We start from the raw sequence: 17,361 nt of genomic DNA, 5'->3' as shown, positions 1-17,361 counted from the left end.
AAGCCACGTTCTCCCTTGTCAGTGCTGACGGGGACAGGAATGCCACGCAGCAGGGTGTCAGGTCCTCCAGGAACTGGGGCTGCACTAAACAGGTTTGTCCCACCACCCCCCAAAACTACCAGCACGCAGAGGAGCAGGGAGACACAGCCATAATGAGAAGAGTTCATACAAAGGGACATTGAAACAGTGATGACAGATGTGGTCCATGCATTCGACAGGCCGAGCAAAGAATGAGCATGTTAGGAGAGACATGAGAAGCTATTAGAGACCCAGTTTAAACTTGTACAGATGATAAGAGCAATAACTAATAAAAAAAACACACACTGATAAGGACCAATAGATAGATCCTGCAGAATAAATGATTGGTGGATCTGAAGACATACAACAGAAACAGAAAAAACACTGAAGTAATAAGTAGAGCATGCGTGGGCTGGGGACGAGTTCACGTGGCCCCGTATGCACGTGTCCCTGGAATCCTCGAAGGAAGACGATGTGAAGCCTGTTCAGGTATTCAGAAGCTGAGGAACTGTGAGCCAGTTATAACGGTTAGCAGTTTAAATGGTATTGCTTTTCTTTGTAGCTAGTGCCGACATATTCAAACACCCTGTGCGGGTAAATCGGAGTCACTGAAATGTAGTCAGTTTGCGGAGAGTGGAGCGGACCAGTGTGAGAGGGTTAGCCTCGCCATTAGAGTGCCAGGAAGCAGGGGGACCTTTAACATTTGCGTGTTACGTTTTCACTGGTGACAAGCAAATTTAAGTTTGCTTGAGTTTCTCAGTAAGTATCTGCAGTCTCTCCTTTTCTGTGAAAGTAGGTTTCGCAGGTTAAGCCGGTGTCCTGCTGTGATGTTGTGTGACATCAGCCATGTTCGCCTGGGAGTGCGTCTCACAGCCGCTAAACTGCTCAGACTTCTGAGAGCAAGTCGGGCCCTTGGAGAGCAGGAACTCTTCTTGGCCGGTGGGTCACTTTTAATCACTCCTGCAGCTCCTGGTGAAAGACTTGATGTGCCCTTCAAATTCCTGGGTGATTTTGTGATAAGAGTCAGAGAAAAGAAATAGAAAACAAACTAGTTCTTTTTAAATTACCGACTTAAACATTAAGTAGTTTTATATATTTTTATACTTATTAAATACCCTCTTCCGTTTTATAATTGTCTTCATAATGTAGCTTTTCTTATATAAAGTGTACTCACTTACAGAAATGAGCTCCCGGCATGGATATCTGGCACGGGTTGGGTTCCCTTTTCACCGGCAGACCACAGGGTTGCTGTAGCCTGAATACCTTACTGAAGTGTAGTTAGTCTGTTCATGTCCTGTGGATCAGTGCCAAGGACAGGCAGGATGCCTCTTACAGTTAAGTCAGTGCTTGGCTGGTGGTGCATTAGTGCTCATTAGCGGTCTGTCCTTGGTCAGCATTGCTCACGTCCTTGACTTATCATTTACCGATCTCCTCATTTCCTTGGAGAACAGGGTAGAAGGTGTGGCCATCAGACTGGTAGGTATTGCAGAGCTGTGCAGGACTGACACAGAGCTGGGCAGGACGCAGCTCTTTCCAAGCTGAGACGCGGGCTTAGAACCCCACCCAGTGAAAAGGCACTGCCCCCGCGGTGCACCAGACTGGGTGCTGTGTCTGGTCCTGACCCAGCTGCTCTGGGGTGGGCGGGTGATTGGGGAAGAAGGTAGCGCTGCTGTGACTGTGGGTTCCCGTTACCCCCCGCCTCTGTGGCGACCACCCACGAAGGCAGGGCCGGGACAGATTCTGGGCGGACAGTCACGTGGACCCTGCCTGCCCTCCCCCTGCTCTTCCTCCCGTCTCCCTTCGCTCACTGATCACACTGCCCCCACCTCAGCCGGTCGTGCGCCTCCCTCTCCTCCCACACGCGCTCCGTCTCCAAGTCAGGTCAGCTCACCCCAAGGCCGCCCACCATTCCAGCTGGCTCTGTCCCAGTCAGGCCACGCGGTCCCTTTCATGGACGTTATAATCGCCACCTTAACTGGCCTCCCTGCTTCCGCTCCCCACTCACGCTCCGTTCTTTTTAAAAGCACCCTTTAGGTCGTATTATTCCCTTGCTTAATGCCATTCAGCGGTTGGCTGCCGGGCTTACGGTCCCGTGATGCTTGGTGCCTGTGTTCCCGCCGCACTGACCCCCTTTTAGTTCTGAACGTACCAAAGTCTTTCCGGTCTAAGGGTCTTTACATGTGCTGTTCCTTCTGCTGAGCATTTTATTTTTAAAAATAAACTTTTCACACACATAGAAAAGTACGTAAGTCGTACCGGTACAGCTTGAGGAACTGTTACAGTGAACGTACCCTCGCTCCCGCCACCTGGCTGAGCCATCCAGAAGGTTCTCCCGCGTTCCTTCCCAGTTTTCTCCACTGTGACCCACAACAGGAATCGCTGTTCTGGCTTCCGACCTCACAGATGAGTTTTTCTGGCTTTGAACTTGACAGAAATGGAGCCATTCATTGTATATCTTGTTGCGTCTTCTGCTTTCACTCAGGGACACACATGGGCGTCACCATGTTGCAGCAGGCGACAGTAGCCAGTTCCAGCGTCTGTTCTGTGGACATTTGCTTGATTTCCAGTGTTTCCTACTATGAAGGACACTAGTGGGGACACCTTTGTACATGGCTGTCCATGCACATGTGTGTACACATTCCTGTGGGGTTTATTTACGTGTCTGTTGTCTGGAACTCTTTTCCCTCCATTTTCCATTCGGCTAACTGCTTGTTAACCCTTCAGGTTTCGGCTCCAAGTTCACTTCCGCAGAACTTTTAGATTAGGTTGTTGCTGCCTACGGCAGCGCTGTCATCGTGCCCACCGTGGTTTGTAGTTTTGCCTTTGTCCGGCCATAGAAGGCCTGTCTTCCCAACAGAAGGTGTTGGGGCGCTGGCTTTTCATTGCTGGGTCTGGGTACGTGGTCGGCCTTCAGCCAATACTTGTTTCGTGAATGAGTGAACGGTTATTTTTGTTTTGGCTTGTCACCAAGACTGAAATGTGTAGTGTACGTGGGACATTAATTTGGATAGCTTAATTTCTTTGGGCTGCAATTTTAATTACTTAATTATATACAGAAAACCTTTTCCTTGTAAAATAACTCTTCCCTTTGTTTATGATGAAATGGAAAATGGCTTTCCTGCCGCTAGTTGTGATCTTGGGGGACTCACCCAACCTCCAGTCTTTTCCTTCTGAGAAGGAGTGGCTTGCTGTGCAGGAGGATGTCACGGCCCTCGCCTGGGGGTTCTGGGTGCACCCCAAGTGCTGCCTGCATGCAAATCAGCCGACCACAAACTGCTCGGAGCAGCCGCAGGCCGGTTGTGCTTCTAGGAAGATCAGCTCGTTGATAGTCTTGTTTCCACAGTCTCGTTAACTTTCTCTTCTGTATCAGCTGAGGAAAGGCCGTCTGTTCCCCGTCGAGAGGGGCTGAGCCACTGCAGAATGTTGACGTTGGTCAGCAGGATCTGCACCGGCTAGCTTATAATTTAGTTTGAATTTTAATTCATCAGAAGATTAAGAAATTTAAATATCATACTCAGAGTGCCATTTACATTAACAACAAATGGCTTTTAAATGATCTGATGGTCCTAGGCAGGGAGTGAATTTTGTTTCCTCCCTGTCAGATGGAGCTCGGGATGCAAATCTGGTCACCACATAAGAATTACTCTTTCAGAAGCGTCCGTGTTAGAGCCACAGCTCATGAAAATCAGGAAGTAGGTGTACGAAGACGTTTTCACCCGAATCTCTGTAGTCAGATCTTGGGCTTCCCTATTTGCCTCCAGTTCTCGTTTGAGAAGGGAAGTGGAACCGCAGCCAGCTGAGTAAGGCCGGGCATGTCCCGTGACGGGGAGCTAGAGGGGTGAGCCCTGCAGCCGAGGGGGGGCCGGCAGTGCGGGGGCGACTCTGGTAGAGGACAGCGGGTATGTGCACACCCCTGGGTGTCTCCATCCTCTGCACCTTCCGTGGTCATTACTGCCCTGTAGCTTAAACAGGAGAGGAGGGTAGGCCTGCCTCCGGTCACGGACCAGCCCCGTTACAGTAACTGGGAACGCCTGCGCTGAGCCGAAGTAAGGAGTTCAGTCCCCAGGGCTCAGCGTAGGCTGTCACCTCATGGCTCTAGGAGGGTGCAGACATTTCTCAGTCTGCCCCTGGTGAGCAAAGGTGGGCTTATTTCTTTCCAAGGATGGTTTCAGCACAGCAGGATAGTAAAGCTGCGCTCCTGAGGACGGACCGTGACAGCCGCAGGGCAGCGGCCAGGGCCATGGCGTCCCGACGCGGGACACGCTGTGGCCCCCTGGCGGGAGGAGCCCAGTGCCCACTGCGCTCGTGTTTCAGGTTCATTCTGCGACCCTGCTCACGCTCACGAGGCGTAGACAGGGGGGGGAGCGTGAGGAAACGGGTGAAGATAGAGCTGCACATGTAGGTTTGGGGTGCCGGGCAGCCCTGTGGTCTCAGGACGCGTGTGTTCCCGTTACGCTGAGACCAAGAAGAGGTGCGGGCCTGAATGAAAGGTGGTGGTGGACGTGACATGGGGAGAAGGCCTTTCCCTTACAAATGAGCTATCGCGGGGCTCAGGGGCCCCCGAGGTGTCGCTGCGGAAGTCGTGCTCTGCCTTCGTCGCCACGTCTAGCGGGCAGGCGAAGGCCCGGCCTCCTTGCCTTTGCTGAGCTGCTGGCGGCCCCTTGGACATCCCTCGCTGCCTGTCCTTTGACACCAGCAACGAGTGAAAGGGAAGGCTGGCTTTCCAGGCACCTCGTGTCCCAACAGCAGCCCGAACAGGCGGGAAAACGCAGCCGTCCTGACACAGAGCAGTCTGCTCCCGCCCCTGGAAGCAGCAGACACCTTGAAAGACGGCGCGGGCAGGACAGTGGCCCGAGCGCCCTGTCTGTCACCACCTCCCGAACCCCCGTTTCTGCTCACCCTTTACCGGGCTCCCCTGAGCTCGCCACACACCCTGCCCTTTTGCTTTTCTGTGTATTACTTTAAAATGAACACAGCATTTCCTCCTGGCTGCGCCTCTCAATGAAACCGAGCCGCCGCGCTGAGAGTCCCTCTGTTAGGCCAGTGGGGACAGGCAGACGTGAGGTGCCCCCGGGGCCTGTGGCGTAAAACAGGCGGGAGAGAGGGACTCCCGGCCGCTTGGCTCGGGCGTGGAACATGGTAGTTTCTGCAGAGACAGCGAACGGGTATTCCAGACGGCGGGCGCGCGGGACAGGGGCGGCGGGAAGGGGTGTGGGGACGCGGTGTCCTGTGCCTTCGCTGGACATTGTTGGTGCACATGGCCTTGAAGGGGTGTAGCATTCTTACCCCAGCTCCACTCAGACGGAGGGGGTCTCTAATTGATTCCTGGAATTAAAGGACCAGAGAAGCGGGATCGTGATTTGATTAGGTCCATCCCTCTTGTATCATCTATTTCTCCATATTTCGTGGAGTGTCGTAAAATAAAGGAATCTTTCTTCCTCATTAAAAAAACGTCCAGGGAAGACACGGCATGGCAATACGAGAGTTTATCTAACTGCCATGTGGAGAAAGAGCTTCTTAATTTTGGAATATTCACATGTGTTTTTTAATTTATTTTTGCTGGTTGTATTTAAAATATTTTCAAATTTAGAGCAGTTTTCAGCGTGTAGGCAAGTTGAACATCAGGACAATAGCTTCTCTCTGAACTGCTTGAGAACAGGTTGCTGACATGAGGCCCCACCACCCACACGTCCTTGATCACGTGTCCTAGGAAGCCGTTCGCCTGCACGGTGGCAGCAGAACTGCAGAAACAGTGACACTGGCCCCTGGCCCTGCTCAGGCTCTGCCCCGTTGCACCATTTGCCCCAACAGTGACTTACGTGACGGCAACAAGCCCCAGTTCAAACGTGTGTGTTCTGTCCGTGGCCAAGTCCCTCCGGCCCCCTTACACCTGGGAGGCTCCTCCGCCTCTGTCTTGGCCGTTGGGACTGAAACGTGCGCAGCTGGAGGCCCGCGCTGAGACGCGGGCGTGTCGCACAGGTCGTGTTGCTGCTGGCGCGGGGGGCTGTCGGGGGACCCAGCGGTGGCCTGTCCGTTGCTGTCAGCGTCCACCTTGGCCCCTGGGCGGCCCCCGGCAGACTCCTTCTTCTTTGCCGTGAACCCGTGTTTTGAGGTGAGGTCCTTTGGGGCTGTAAATATCCCGCTCCTCATCGAACTTCCAGTTTATGGACTTAGCAGTGGCTTATGACGTTACTCTTACAGTTTATTTCAATGTTGAGATGGTCCCAGATTTCTCCAAAAGTCCCTCCAGGCTGCTTCTGCATCTTTGTGACGTTTCTCCGTTGTTCTGTGAATACTTCCTTTGTTTCCTGCACAGGAATGTGTTCCAGGCTCCTCTTGCCATATTTCTGCAGGTGTCTGGGGTCCTTGTAGTGGAGGATGGTACCAGAGCGCAAGGCCTGGGGGCCGGGTGTGCCAGCGGCCCTGTGAGTGGACAGCGCTAAGGATGCGTGTGCAATCGTGCACACCCGTGTGCATCTCTGCCTGTCCGTCTAGAAAACGTGCAACTCCAGCCATACCTCCGTGTCCGCCCTGTGGGCTCTTTCCCAGCTTGCGCCCTGCTTCTGCTGTCCTCCATCCCACTCCTGTCCGGCCACACCCTGCCATCCCCCCGCTGCCCCCCCCACGCACGGTGACCTCCCAGGCCCACTGGGGCTGCAGCACCTGCCCAGCCCCTCTGGTGCATTCGGCCCTCCCTGCATATCTCAGGCTTCCGCATCCCGGGGTTGGCGCCGCCTTCCTCACCGCCCTTGGGCCTCAGCTTGGCAGGTAGCCTCTCCCTCCCCCCGGGTGGCTGTCAGCTGCCCCCTGTCCCCGGCTTCACATCCACACTCAGGGCCATCTTCCCTCTTACGAGGCTCTGACAGCCTGCAGGGGACCCCCCTGCTCTACTCCACGCCATTGGAGCGTGTGTGGGGCGTAGGAAGCGGTCCACAGTCCCTTCCGTAAGGAGCGTTGGGGAGAAAACACCATCTTCTCTTGTCAACATGGAGGACCTGGGGTTAAAGTGCACCTGGCTTTGAAGGTTCATCACCCCCCCCCACCCCCACCCCCCCCCCCCCCCCGCTTCATTGGACCTACAGTTACTGAGCTCCTACTGAGTGCCGGGCACAGAGCTAGGCCCTGGGGACAGGGAGGGACCTAGACCAAGTCCCCTCCCTCCTGCAGCAGCAGCCTCTGACCCTGGCTGTCTAAGCTTAGACAAGTTATAACAAATTAGGGACCTCGAAGCCTGTTTCCCCAGATGTCCAGTGGAAATAGTAGTTACTTTGCTCCAGGGGTTCTTGTGGAAATTCAGTGATGCATGAAAAATTCCTAACCCAGGGCCGGGGGCCGCCATAGCCATCCCGAGACGGCGCGCCAGGGCCACTCTGAAAGCGACGTGCTACTTGGGGGGGCGGGGGGGGGCTCCCGGCAGGGAAAATGGCCCATCGTGTACGTGTTCACCTCTTCCGTTTCCTTTCACGTATTTGATCTAAGAGCATGCACTTGACCCTGTGTGCTTGCCGCGTGCCTTCCTGTTTTCCGAGTCTCAGAGGTGACACAGAGCTGCGCGGCACTTGTCTGCTCGTTTAAATCTGGTGACAGTCTGACAGGTCTCCTTTGGCCTGAGAGACGTGATATAGTCGTACATTTGGAGCCCAGTTAATGGAAAGGTCATTACTATGCGTCGTTAGAAGAGAGAACGTTTTGTTGATGGTAATTGAAGTTACAAAGTAACTTGTTTTCTGAGGGAAGGTGAGAGTTCAGTATTTAAAAATCTATTTTTTAGCTCTCACTAGCTGCTGGCATTTGCAGCCAGGTGTTGGCTGCTGCTGAAGCCGACACATCTAGCCGTGTCCAGATGACTGTTAGTGCCGGCGTGTAAGTGCACATGGCATGTAATCTGTCCGAATGACACGGGCCCTGGGAGGCACGTGTTCCGTCGTCAGAGGCATGACGAGTCCCCTGAAGTTTTAGAGGGAGGCCATCTTTTATAGAATTTATGGGATGATGTTTTACATTCTGTGGCTTGTCACTGAACCTCAGGAATCCCTGTCCTACAAACATCTGGTATAAGATGCAGAGCGAGATGTAAATCCCCGTGACTAAAGGCCCAGTGACATGTTCCCCACCCTCTGATTTCATAGGGGGTGATTTAATTAAGGTAACGGCCTGCACTTAATCACGAGCACACTGGGGACTTGTGGAAGTGTCAGCCAAGCGAGCGATTAACTGAATCATTTAGTCTTAGTCTGTGCTATCAACTAGCAGGGCACAGCTCATTGGAGCGTGGGAGTGGGCAGCGGGCAGGAGGGTGAAGAGTGGATGGTCTGAAAGCGGCGAAGCAGGCAGGGGCGGGGTTGCCTGCAGACGCAGACTCCCCAGAAGAGCCGGAGACAAAGGAAGGGGCTGCCAGTGCAGAGCTAAGGGGCGGCGGGCAGAGCAGGGGCCGCTGGGAGGGGCCTGTGTTGGCGGCCCAGGTGGACAGGGTTGCTTCTGTGCTGGTGTCTGGAGCCCAGCCAGGCGCACCCCCTCCCTGTACCGCAGCGGGGAGGAGAGGGGCAGGGGAGGCAGGTGGGCCTGTGGGGTGGGAGAGGGAAGGAGGGCGGGAGGGAGCCAGGAGCGCAGGCGGGAAAGGCAGCACGAGCAAGGGGGCCGCGCCTTCCCCAGTTGTAGACTTTAGAAGGTTTTCTTGGTGATCGTCCGTTGAGATTCCAGCTGTGGTTCATATTTCTATGGTTCTTGGTCACATTTTAGTAAGTGTATTTGCTAAGCACTAGGACGACTTTTCCTTTAGAATTTCAGAATTTGGGTTGTGTTGGGGTTTTTTCTTGATAGAACAGCCACAACAGCATGCCCTGGGAATTCCCCGTGGGTTATATGCGTGAGCAAGAGGACGTTAATCCCACTGCGCAGGTGGCAAGTCAAGACCGGCTGTCCCTGTGCTGAGCCATGCGCTCATCAGCTTCCAGTGCTGAGACGTGGGGTCAGCCTCTGCATGTCAGGCCCCCACCAGGTGTGGGGAGGAAAGGGTGGCGAGGGCAGGGTTGCTGCCTTCCAGGGGCAGCTGGCTAATGGGACAGACAAGGGACGAGGACACAGAGAATGTCTTGAGAACAGGAAGGGGCTCCGTGGAAGAGCTCCGCTGGGGCAGGAGAGAGGCTCTGAGATGGTGCAGAGCTCTGCCTCTTGAGTCATCAGGTGCCCAGGGTTTGCCCCGAGGCCGTGGCTGGGGGGCCCCCAGGCAGAGGGCTGGTGGCTGATGGGCACAGAGCATAAAAGCGCGTGCGTGGGCACTAGTGAGTTCTGTGCCATCCCAGCATGGGGCACGGGGCATGGGGGTGGACCGCGGAGCAGAAGGAGTGAACTACGCCCGGTTCTGAGAGATGCCTGCTGCAGAGGTGGGGTTCTCCCCTAGGGGTGTGGTCCTGCAGGGCAGGGGGAGAGAAGAGACCGTTCAGGACAACCCCGGAACCGAGCGTGACCGCAGGCGGGGGTGCTGCAGGCCGGCGGGGGAGGACCGGTGGGCGGTGCTGGAACACTGGTCAGCTCTTCCAGGAAGATCAGTTAAGTTACTAGCTTGAGAAAATATTTTATGCATGACATTTGTTAATAATACCAGATTGAGATGTAGAAATTTTTGGTTGAAACTCTGACTTTATAGCTAAACAGAATCTGATTTTTCAGGTCATATTTCTCACCCGAGACCTTGTTTTGTAGCTGCTGCAGAAAAAGAGGCCATCAAGGGCACGTACTCCAAAGTGCTGGACGCGTATGGACTCCTGGGGGTTCTGCGATTAAACCTCGGTGAGTTTATCGTTCGACGTAGTGAATTTATTTTTTATTTCTGTTTTGTAATGCTAAGGGTTTGAAAGGGACTATAACTTCACACTGCACATGGCAGCCCTAAGTACGGTGGCACCTTTTAAACCCCAACGAAGCTAATCTTGGGATGATGTTTGTTGACCGAAAAGGTGTGCTGCACACCCAGCTCCTGTGACTGAGTCCCAGGGACAGGGTCCCGTTGGGGCACTGAGACGCGGGCCAGCCCCTGGGCTGTGGCACCTCTGAGACAGGCATGGTGTCCGCAGGGCAGGGCGTCCCGCTGGCCTGGCCTTAGCGCACTTACAAAAGATGTCTCAGTGGGACCCACACTGGTTTCCCTGGTTGGTATGGAAAAGACATCTCTTCTGTACTCAGAAGGTCTCAGCTGAAGTCTGTCTCTGCCACTTTCTGTCACCATGGGCAGCAGAGGAGCCTCTGGATTACCAGTGGGGTTGTCTGTAGTGGCGGTGTGGCTGGAGTGCGGCCCAAGGACCGGCGCCGCTCCGTGCAGCGCTTAGTCACTGGTCTGTGCTGGGAGGGGCGCGTGCACCGTCGCCCCGGTCACACCGGGCCCCCTTCACCGGTCAGGCCGTCCTGGGAGAGAAGCTCGCTAACCCAGACAGCGACCGGAGCACGCGCTTTCTCGTTGTGAACCGGAAGCAATTTGTGGGTCATACTCTGTAAAGCTGGGATGTGCCATGTGCCACAGTCTGTCACATGCCTGGGTGCTGAGCTAATACTGTCTTAGGTCACCCTCCTAGCGCAGGGGTTCTCTCTGCTCTGTGCGGGGGCGTCGGGGCCGCGCTGCCACCCTCAGCCACGCTCACAGGGCCCCGCCGCTGCGTTCTGCCTTTTGCTCATTTCATGGCCGTCTTGGCGGCAGTCTCCGTGAAAGGTTTTGTAAACGGGATGGCTTTGTAAGTTGTTACTGGGGACTCTGCCCGCGTAGCATCAGCAGCCCACATTTTACACTGTCGTTTCAACGTGACTCGCTACCAAGAACTCTCACATTCGTGGTCTTATCTGAGCTTCCCGGCGATCGTAGAGGACAGGTAGGGGAGCTGACACATGTTTTTTATTTGATAAATTTCGTATGCCCTCAGATTAAGTAGAGGAACAATTTCATAAATATGAGATTATTTGGTTAACGTTTAAATGCTTTATTATTCTAAGAGTATTTAAACAAGTATCTCTTCACCTTGGGCCAAAGTCTAGGTGTGGCATAAACACAGCCATGGTGAGTGTAAAATAACCATGATGTTAGACTTAAAAGGCTGGCGGCAAGCGAAGAAAGCTGGGAGAAACTTTGACTAGCTTGAAGAACATTGTAACTTCTCATCCACTTAAACCTTTGCCTTTCACAGGTGATATGATGTTGCATTATCTGGTCCTAGTCACTGGGTGTATGTCTGTTGGAAAAATCCAGGAGTCTGAAGTCTTCCGAGTCACTTCCACGGAGTTTCTGTCACTGAGGAGTGAGTCTTCGGATGAGGACCGCATCTCAGAAGTGCGGAAAGTTTTGAATTCAGGCAACTTCTACTTCGCGTGGTCTGCGTCTGGGGTCAGCTTAGACTTGAGTCTGAGCGCGCATCGCAGCGTGCAGGAACACACGACCGATAACAGGTTTTTCTGGTGAGTCTGGGCAGCGCGTTCCCCCTGTCGTCACAGCCTGGTGAGCCAGGGCGCGGGGTCTTCCGCGGCTGGTTCTGGGGACAGTGGGGCTCCACCAGCTCTGCCCGCTCACCCCGCACTCTTTCCTGCTCCGGACCCGCAGCGCAGGGCGGGTGCCCTCACGCCACTTCATCGAGGTCACGTGACGTGAAACCCATTTGCTGTCCTTGATCCCTACGGACCCCCCCCTCAGGAATGTATTTAGGGTCTTTGTTTAAACTGAGGACGGCGTTGGTTGTACCAGCATCGCACTGTTTGTGTTTCCTCTTGGTTTTGAGACCCTGTGTGGCGGTGCCGCCTCCCTGAGCCAGCGCCCCTGACTAGTTTCAGCCGTCAGCAGGTGGTCCTGACCTGCCGGACGGTGGAGGTTCGGTGCCACAATAAGTACGACCTGAGGCGGGGAGCCGGGGCTCGCGCCCTGACGGCACACGTGCCGCGCCGTAGTGCGCGCAGGGGCGCAGGGGTGCAGGGCCGCGCAGCCGTGGTCGGAACTGCTTTCCTGGAGCAGGCCCCGGTTACAGCGCGGAGTTCCTCTCGCCCCCCAGCGTCACTGCCGGCCGCTTTCCCTGGCACCGTGCACAAATCACATTTCCGCGGGAGACATATGGCAGGAGGCCAGTCCAGGACTCTGCTCTACGCCTCCCTCCGCAGTTCAGACTCAGGGTGTTCCCTCCTGCACACCTCCTCCCCTGCACTTCCACGGCTACCTGTCCGGTCCTGGAGGAGCACGTTCAGGTGGACCCATCTGCCCTGGGTGTCAGTGGGCTCGAAGTCAGGGTGGAAAACTAACTTGAGAGCAGCAGCTTGGCCACCTCGTCACTCACGTGGAAGTTTCTTGGCACAGAGCAGGGCCATGGAGGAGGAAGGGGGGCAGAATGGAGGCAGAGACTTGGAGCCCGCCCAGCAAAGGATGGGGTTGGAGGGAGGACGGGGAGGGGCAGGGGAGGGGCCCGGGTCCTGGTGCGCTTGTCAACCCTGCATTCTTCTGGTGGATGAGGCCTGGACGCCCCGGAAAAGGGTAAAGAAAGGCGTTGCGGCTGGGCTTGGGCAGCTCTGCCTACCTTCCCACCTGCTCATTCTTACCCCAGATTCCTGAGATAGAGAGAAAACTTCCTTTTATCCTCACCCAAGGACATGCTTATTGATTTTAGAGAGAGGGGAAGGGAGCAGGAGAGAGAGGGAAAGAAACATTGATACGAAAGAGAAACATGGATTGGTTGCCTCTCGTTTGCACCCCGACCTGGGACTGAACCCAGAGCCTTCTCATGTGCCCGGACCGGAGATCGAACTCGAGACCTTTTGCTGTGCTGAGCGATGCCCAGCCCGCTGAGCCGCACCAGCCAGGGCTGAGACAGAAGACTTCCCCTTGCATCACTAGAAGTCCAGGCAGGTGCAGGTGCGTTGCTTAGCAACCACGCAGTTAGCTAAGTTTAATCAGTAGGAAAAGTTCACTTGTGTTTTCGTTCAGTGAAGGGTAACTTTAGATCACAGGCTGAAGGGGTCACCCAGCAGGAGGCAGGTCGCACAGAGGGAGGTAGGCACCAACGTGAGTTTGATCATCTTACACCTTTTACAGTTCTGCTGAGGTCTCGTGACCTTGAGCCTCCCTTGGCGTAGAGACAGGGAAGCGTTAAGAATTCACACTCATTACACTCCTCCCTGCAGCTCCGCAGAAGTGTTTTCCAGGGGCAGCGACATCGGTTCTGTCGCCGGAGCGCGGCGACACCTGTTCCAAAAGCCCGGCGGTCTTACTCCCCTGAGATGGGACGCCGCTGCCATTCATGCTGTTTCTAAGTTTAAATAGAAGTGAAACAAAGACACATTCACAGCAAAGAGAACTGAAAACTGACAGCAGAGGGAGAGACTCCCCCTGAGCGAGCGCGTAGGACCCATAGTGTCTTTTAGTGGGGACAACGGGTCTCCTGTTCCTCTGCTGTGACACGCAGCTCCCTGGGGTGTCTGGATACACTGAGTCACAGTCACCCTGAGCTCTGCCTCAGGTCAGCATAGGTGACAGTAAAATAAGGAACCTTGCGTCATAGTTTAAAATAAGCAATGGTCATCGGAGTTATTGTCATTCTAGTGGTGAAATCAGCACTAAGTGACACCCCAGGGTGCTCTGGAGGCGGAGGGAGGCGGGTGCAGCGGGGCCCCCAGGGCTGAGGGGCCAACACCTGCTTCGTCCTCTGCAGCCTGCACCCCAAGGAGGAGGGGTGGGCGCTGCTGGGTGTGACTGATAGCAGTGGCCCTGAGCCTCAAGAAGATGGCCCTGCTCTGTACGCACCATTAAGACAGTGAGACGGGCGGGGCCCTTAGGAGAGGCTTCCGCTCCACGCAGTGGGAGGGTTTTCAGACTCGTTGCCCAGGTCAGGTGTTAGAGAAAAGCCGCTTTTGTGAGTGAGGCACCTCGTTGCCTGAAAATACCAGACAGAAGTTTCCCTGCACAGCAGTGGTCCTCCTCAGTGGCAGGTGGGGTGGGAGTGTCCCAGGCTCCTTGCAGAGGCCCCTGAGCAGGCGTCAGCAGGGCGAGAAGGTGGCAGCCTGGCGGGGCTCCAGCCCGGGCCCCGCTTCAGCCGCAGGGACTCTGCTCCTGTCTGTTCCCTGCCCACCGCCGTCCTCGGCGTGTGTGTTTGAATGGAGCTCCCTGGTCTGGACGAGTGTGGAACCCAGGCCCCGTCTTTCCCCTAGAGTGCTGGGAAATAGGCCCGCGTTGGAACGGTAGTCACGCCCTGGTCAGTGTGGCTCCCTTGGTTGGAGCATCGTCCCGTCACCTAAGGGTTGGGTGTTCGATTCCCAGTCAGAGCACAAACCTAGGCTGCGGGTTCGGTCCCTGGTCTGGGTGTGTACAATCCCGGGTCTGGGCACATACGAGAGGCAACCAATTGGTGTTTCTCTCCCCTCCTCTCTCTCTAAAAGCAATGAAAAAAAAATGTCCTCAGGTGAGGATAAATTAAACAAACGGTAGTCACTAACCTGCGTGGCTGTTTAAATGAGTTCAAATAGAGCCTCATAAAAGTCAGGCCTTGAAAGTAGAGCTTTATAAAGTGGGGTGGGGATGTGTGTTGTGAAATCCTCCTTGGAGAAGTTAGGTTATAAATACATTGTCTAAAAAGACAGCAGGAACGGGGCGTGGAAACTGACAGCATCGAAGATGGGCTGGCTGCTTCTCTGTGGCCTGTAGGTCCCCTGCGCGGAGTCTCGGTTCACAGACGGGTCTTCTGATGCCTCGCGCAGCGCGGATAAAGAGGCTGACCTAATTTTGATGCCCTTTGGTATAGTGGCATTCACTTGGTGCTCTAGGAGTCCTGGTCTAGAGCCCCCACGGCGCTGCCTGGGCCTCGGCCAGCTCACGCGGCTCTCCCTCCCGTCAGGAACCAGTCCCTGCACTTGCACCTCAAGCACTACGGGGTGAGCTGCGAGGACTGGCTGCTGCGCCTCATGTGCGGGGGCGTGGAGATCAGGACCATCTACGCGGCGCACAAGCAGGCCAAGGCCTGCCTCATCTCCCGGCTCAGCTGCGAGCGCGCTGGGACGCGGTTCAACGTCCGGGGCACCAACGATGACGGCCACGTCGCTAACTTTGTGGAGACTGAGCAGGTGCGTCGTCCTTTGTGTCGCTTAACCCACTCATGGGAGGAGTGGCGCGGGAAAGAGCAGAGGAGCAGGCTTTTAACCGATCCCGCTCTCATTCTTGCCGTCCGCGGTGCCGTTTTATGGGGATTCCCAGCCACGTATGGGCGTCAGGAAAGGCTGCCTGAAACAGACTCGAGGGGTGTGGCTCTTCCTGCAGCCACGAGGCTTCCTCTCGTGGGCCCGGCGTCGGTGCCTGCGGCTCGGTGGGGCACCAGGACCCTCGGTCGTAGAGCAGACTGCTAAGGGGGTGGCGTTCTGTGGGGTTCCGTCAGTCCTGGCCCTCCCGTGGGGGTGTCTGCACCATCTGCAGTGGAAAGTTAGGGTATTTTCGCTGTGAGACTATATAATTGTAAATTTAGCCCATGCTTCCAGCCCAGCTCAGACCTTCAGATTTATTTTTAAAAATATAAAAAGTTAAATAGAAAAGTCATGTGAAAACGGAAAGGTATGTATATAAGATATTGCGATTTAAAAGGAATTCTTTTTTTTCAAGTTGTGACCTTTACGCTTATATTTTTGATGTGTTCCTGGCTAATACAGGGTGGGGCCAAAGTAGGTTTATATTGTGAATATGCAAAACACAGTTTATTCTCTTACTATTAATTGTTATTTTCCACATGAACAACTGTAAGCCTACTTTTGCCCAGCCTTGTACATATAGAAGAATTATTACTGACTGGGAAGAAATGAGACGACTCGGCAGCCCATGCCGGGTATTTTGTTAGGACGTGCTGTGTGCGAGAGCGCGGTCAGAAACTGTGGCGGGGGCGCAGCAGGTGTCCGTGCGCGTGTCCCGGAACGCAGAGGCGGCGCTTCGTCAGGGGATGCTTTACGCGCTGTTTCTCTCCGTAGGTGGTGTACTTGGATGACTCTGTTTCTTCCTTCATACAAATCCGGGGCTCGGTGCCATTGTTCTGGGAGCAGCCGGGGCTGCAGGTAGGTGTTTGACGTTGGTTTTGTTTTCCTTTTGAAAATTACCACATTTTCTAAGTTTTCAAGATGGTTATTGGTTCTCTGGGAAGTTCTATTCTTCAGTCTAATAATATTAGCTGGATTCATAAATGGGGGGCTAAGCACAGAGTTCCTAGGGTTTCTCGTAGGCAGGTTTTCCTGTGACGTGCTCGCAGGTCCCTACAGAGACTCGGCTGCTCTGCCGAGTGTTAGAGGCCGATGCCCTCCTAGCACGTTGCTTCTCAGAGGGCCTCCCTCCGTGGCTGCCGTCTCGGCACCTGGCAGCTCGTGTCCGCAGGCCGAAAAATATCGCAGGGAAACTGGTTTCTGAAACCAGGCTTTGCAACTGGGATTTTTACTCCCCTGCTGCTGCTGTGTGACTTTGGGCAAGTGACGTAACCTCCTGGGGCCTCAGCGGCCTCCCCTCTGAAGGGAGGAGCAGTGGTGGTACCTGCTAGGGCTCCCGTAAGGGTGAAACGGGTGCCCTCAGACCGGGGCCTGGCGCACAGGGCAGCCGGGGCGCAAGGTCGCTGTTGGGGTCGTCCGTACGCATCCGCTGCTGAGGTGTCACTTGGTAGTTTGTGGCAATCTGTCACCTTGAATGTGGTCTCTGGCTTGCTTTCTGATCGTTTAAAACTTTCCTTTGTTGTAAATGTCTAAGATTTTTAAAAATTCTCCCCTAAGGACACTTTTTCATTGCTTTTAGAGAGAGGAGGGGAGAGAAAGAAAATCGCTGGGAGAGAGTAGTGTTGATTGGTTGCCTTCTCGTACGCACCCCGACTGGGGACTGACCCACAGCCTGGGCCTGAGTCCTGCCCGGGAATCAAAGCCGCGCCCTTTTGGTCTACGGGACAATGCTCCAACCCACTGAGCCACACCAGTGAGGGCATAAGATTTTTAATCTCAGACCATAATGTTGGATGGCCCATAATAGTGTGATTTTGCATTTTATTTTTGTTAAAGATCTTTGGTCCCTAAAGTGTAAGTTACATTCATTTTAGGAATCTAGTATATGCCGTCCAGTAACTTTTGTGCCTCTGTCTGTAGTATTGAGAAAATGGGCAGGCAGAGCCGGGCCTGGATCTGTCTTCCATTGTAGGGTGGCTGTCGTGGAGAAAACTGGAGGCCGCGCACCTTCCCTCTAATGCAGTTTATTTCAGACAGGCTGGGGGGCAAGGATTCGCGCCTGTGTTACTGCGCCAGAGTTCTTGAGTTTGGTCAAGACGGCTCTGACTTGTGTGGGTTTTATCTTTGGCTTGTAGGGGCAACTCCAGTAGATGT

At 54.6% G+C, this 17,361-nt stretch overlaps 1 protein-coding gene across 1 annotated transcript in view; it reads left to right on the top strand.

The window, feature by feature from the left end:
* Nucleotides 1-17,361, top strand: part of SYNJ1 (synaptojanin 1) — a 73,091-nt gene that overhangs the window by 6,875 nt on the left and 48,855 nt on the right. The window contains exons 2-5 of the mRNA XM_090271420.1: nt 9,721-9,807; nt 11,190-11,457; nt 14,868-15,093; nt 15,982-16,065. Coding sequence (XP_090127546.1) covers nt 9,721-9,807; nt 11,190-11,457; nt 14,868-15,093; nt 15,982-16,065 — 665 coding nt within the window. The remainder of the gene's footprint in view (nt 1-9,720; nt 9,808-11,189; nt 11,458-14,867; nt 15,094-15,981; nt 16,066-17,361) is intronic.

The sequence above is a fragment of the Furipterus horrens genome, unplaced genomic scaffold (assembly GCF_987537825.1).
Source record: "Furipterus horrens unplaced genomic scaffold, mFurHor1.1.pri manual_scaffold_1, whole genome shotgun sequence".
Taxonomy (NCBI): domain Eukaryota; kingdom Metazoa; phylum Chordata; class Mammalia; order Chiroptera; family Furipteridae; genus Furipterus; species Furipterus horrens.
Note: the sequence above shows the minus strand (reverse complement) of the source record. Positions and strands in the feature narration are given on the sequence as shown.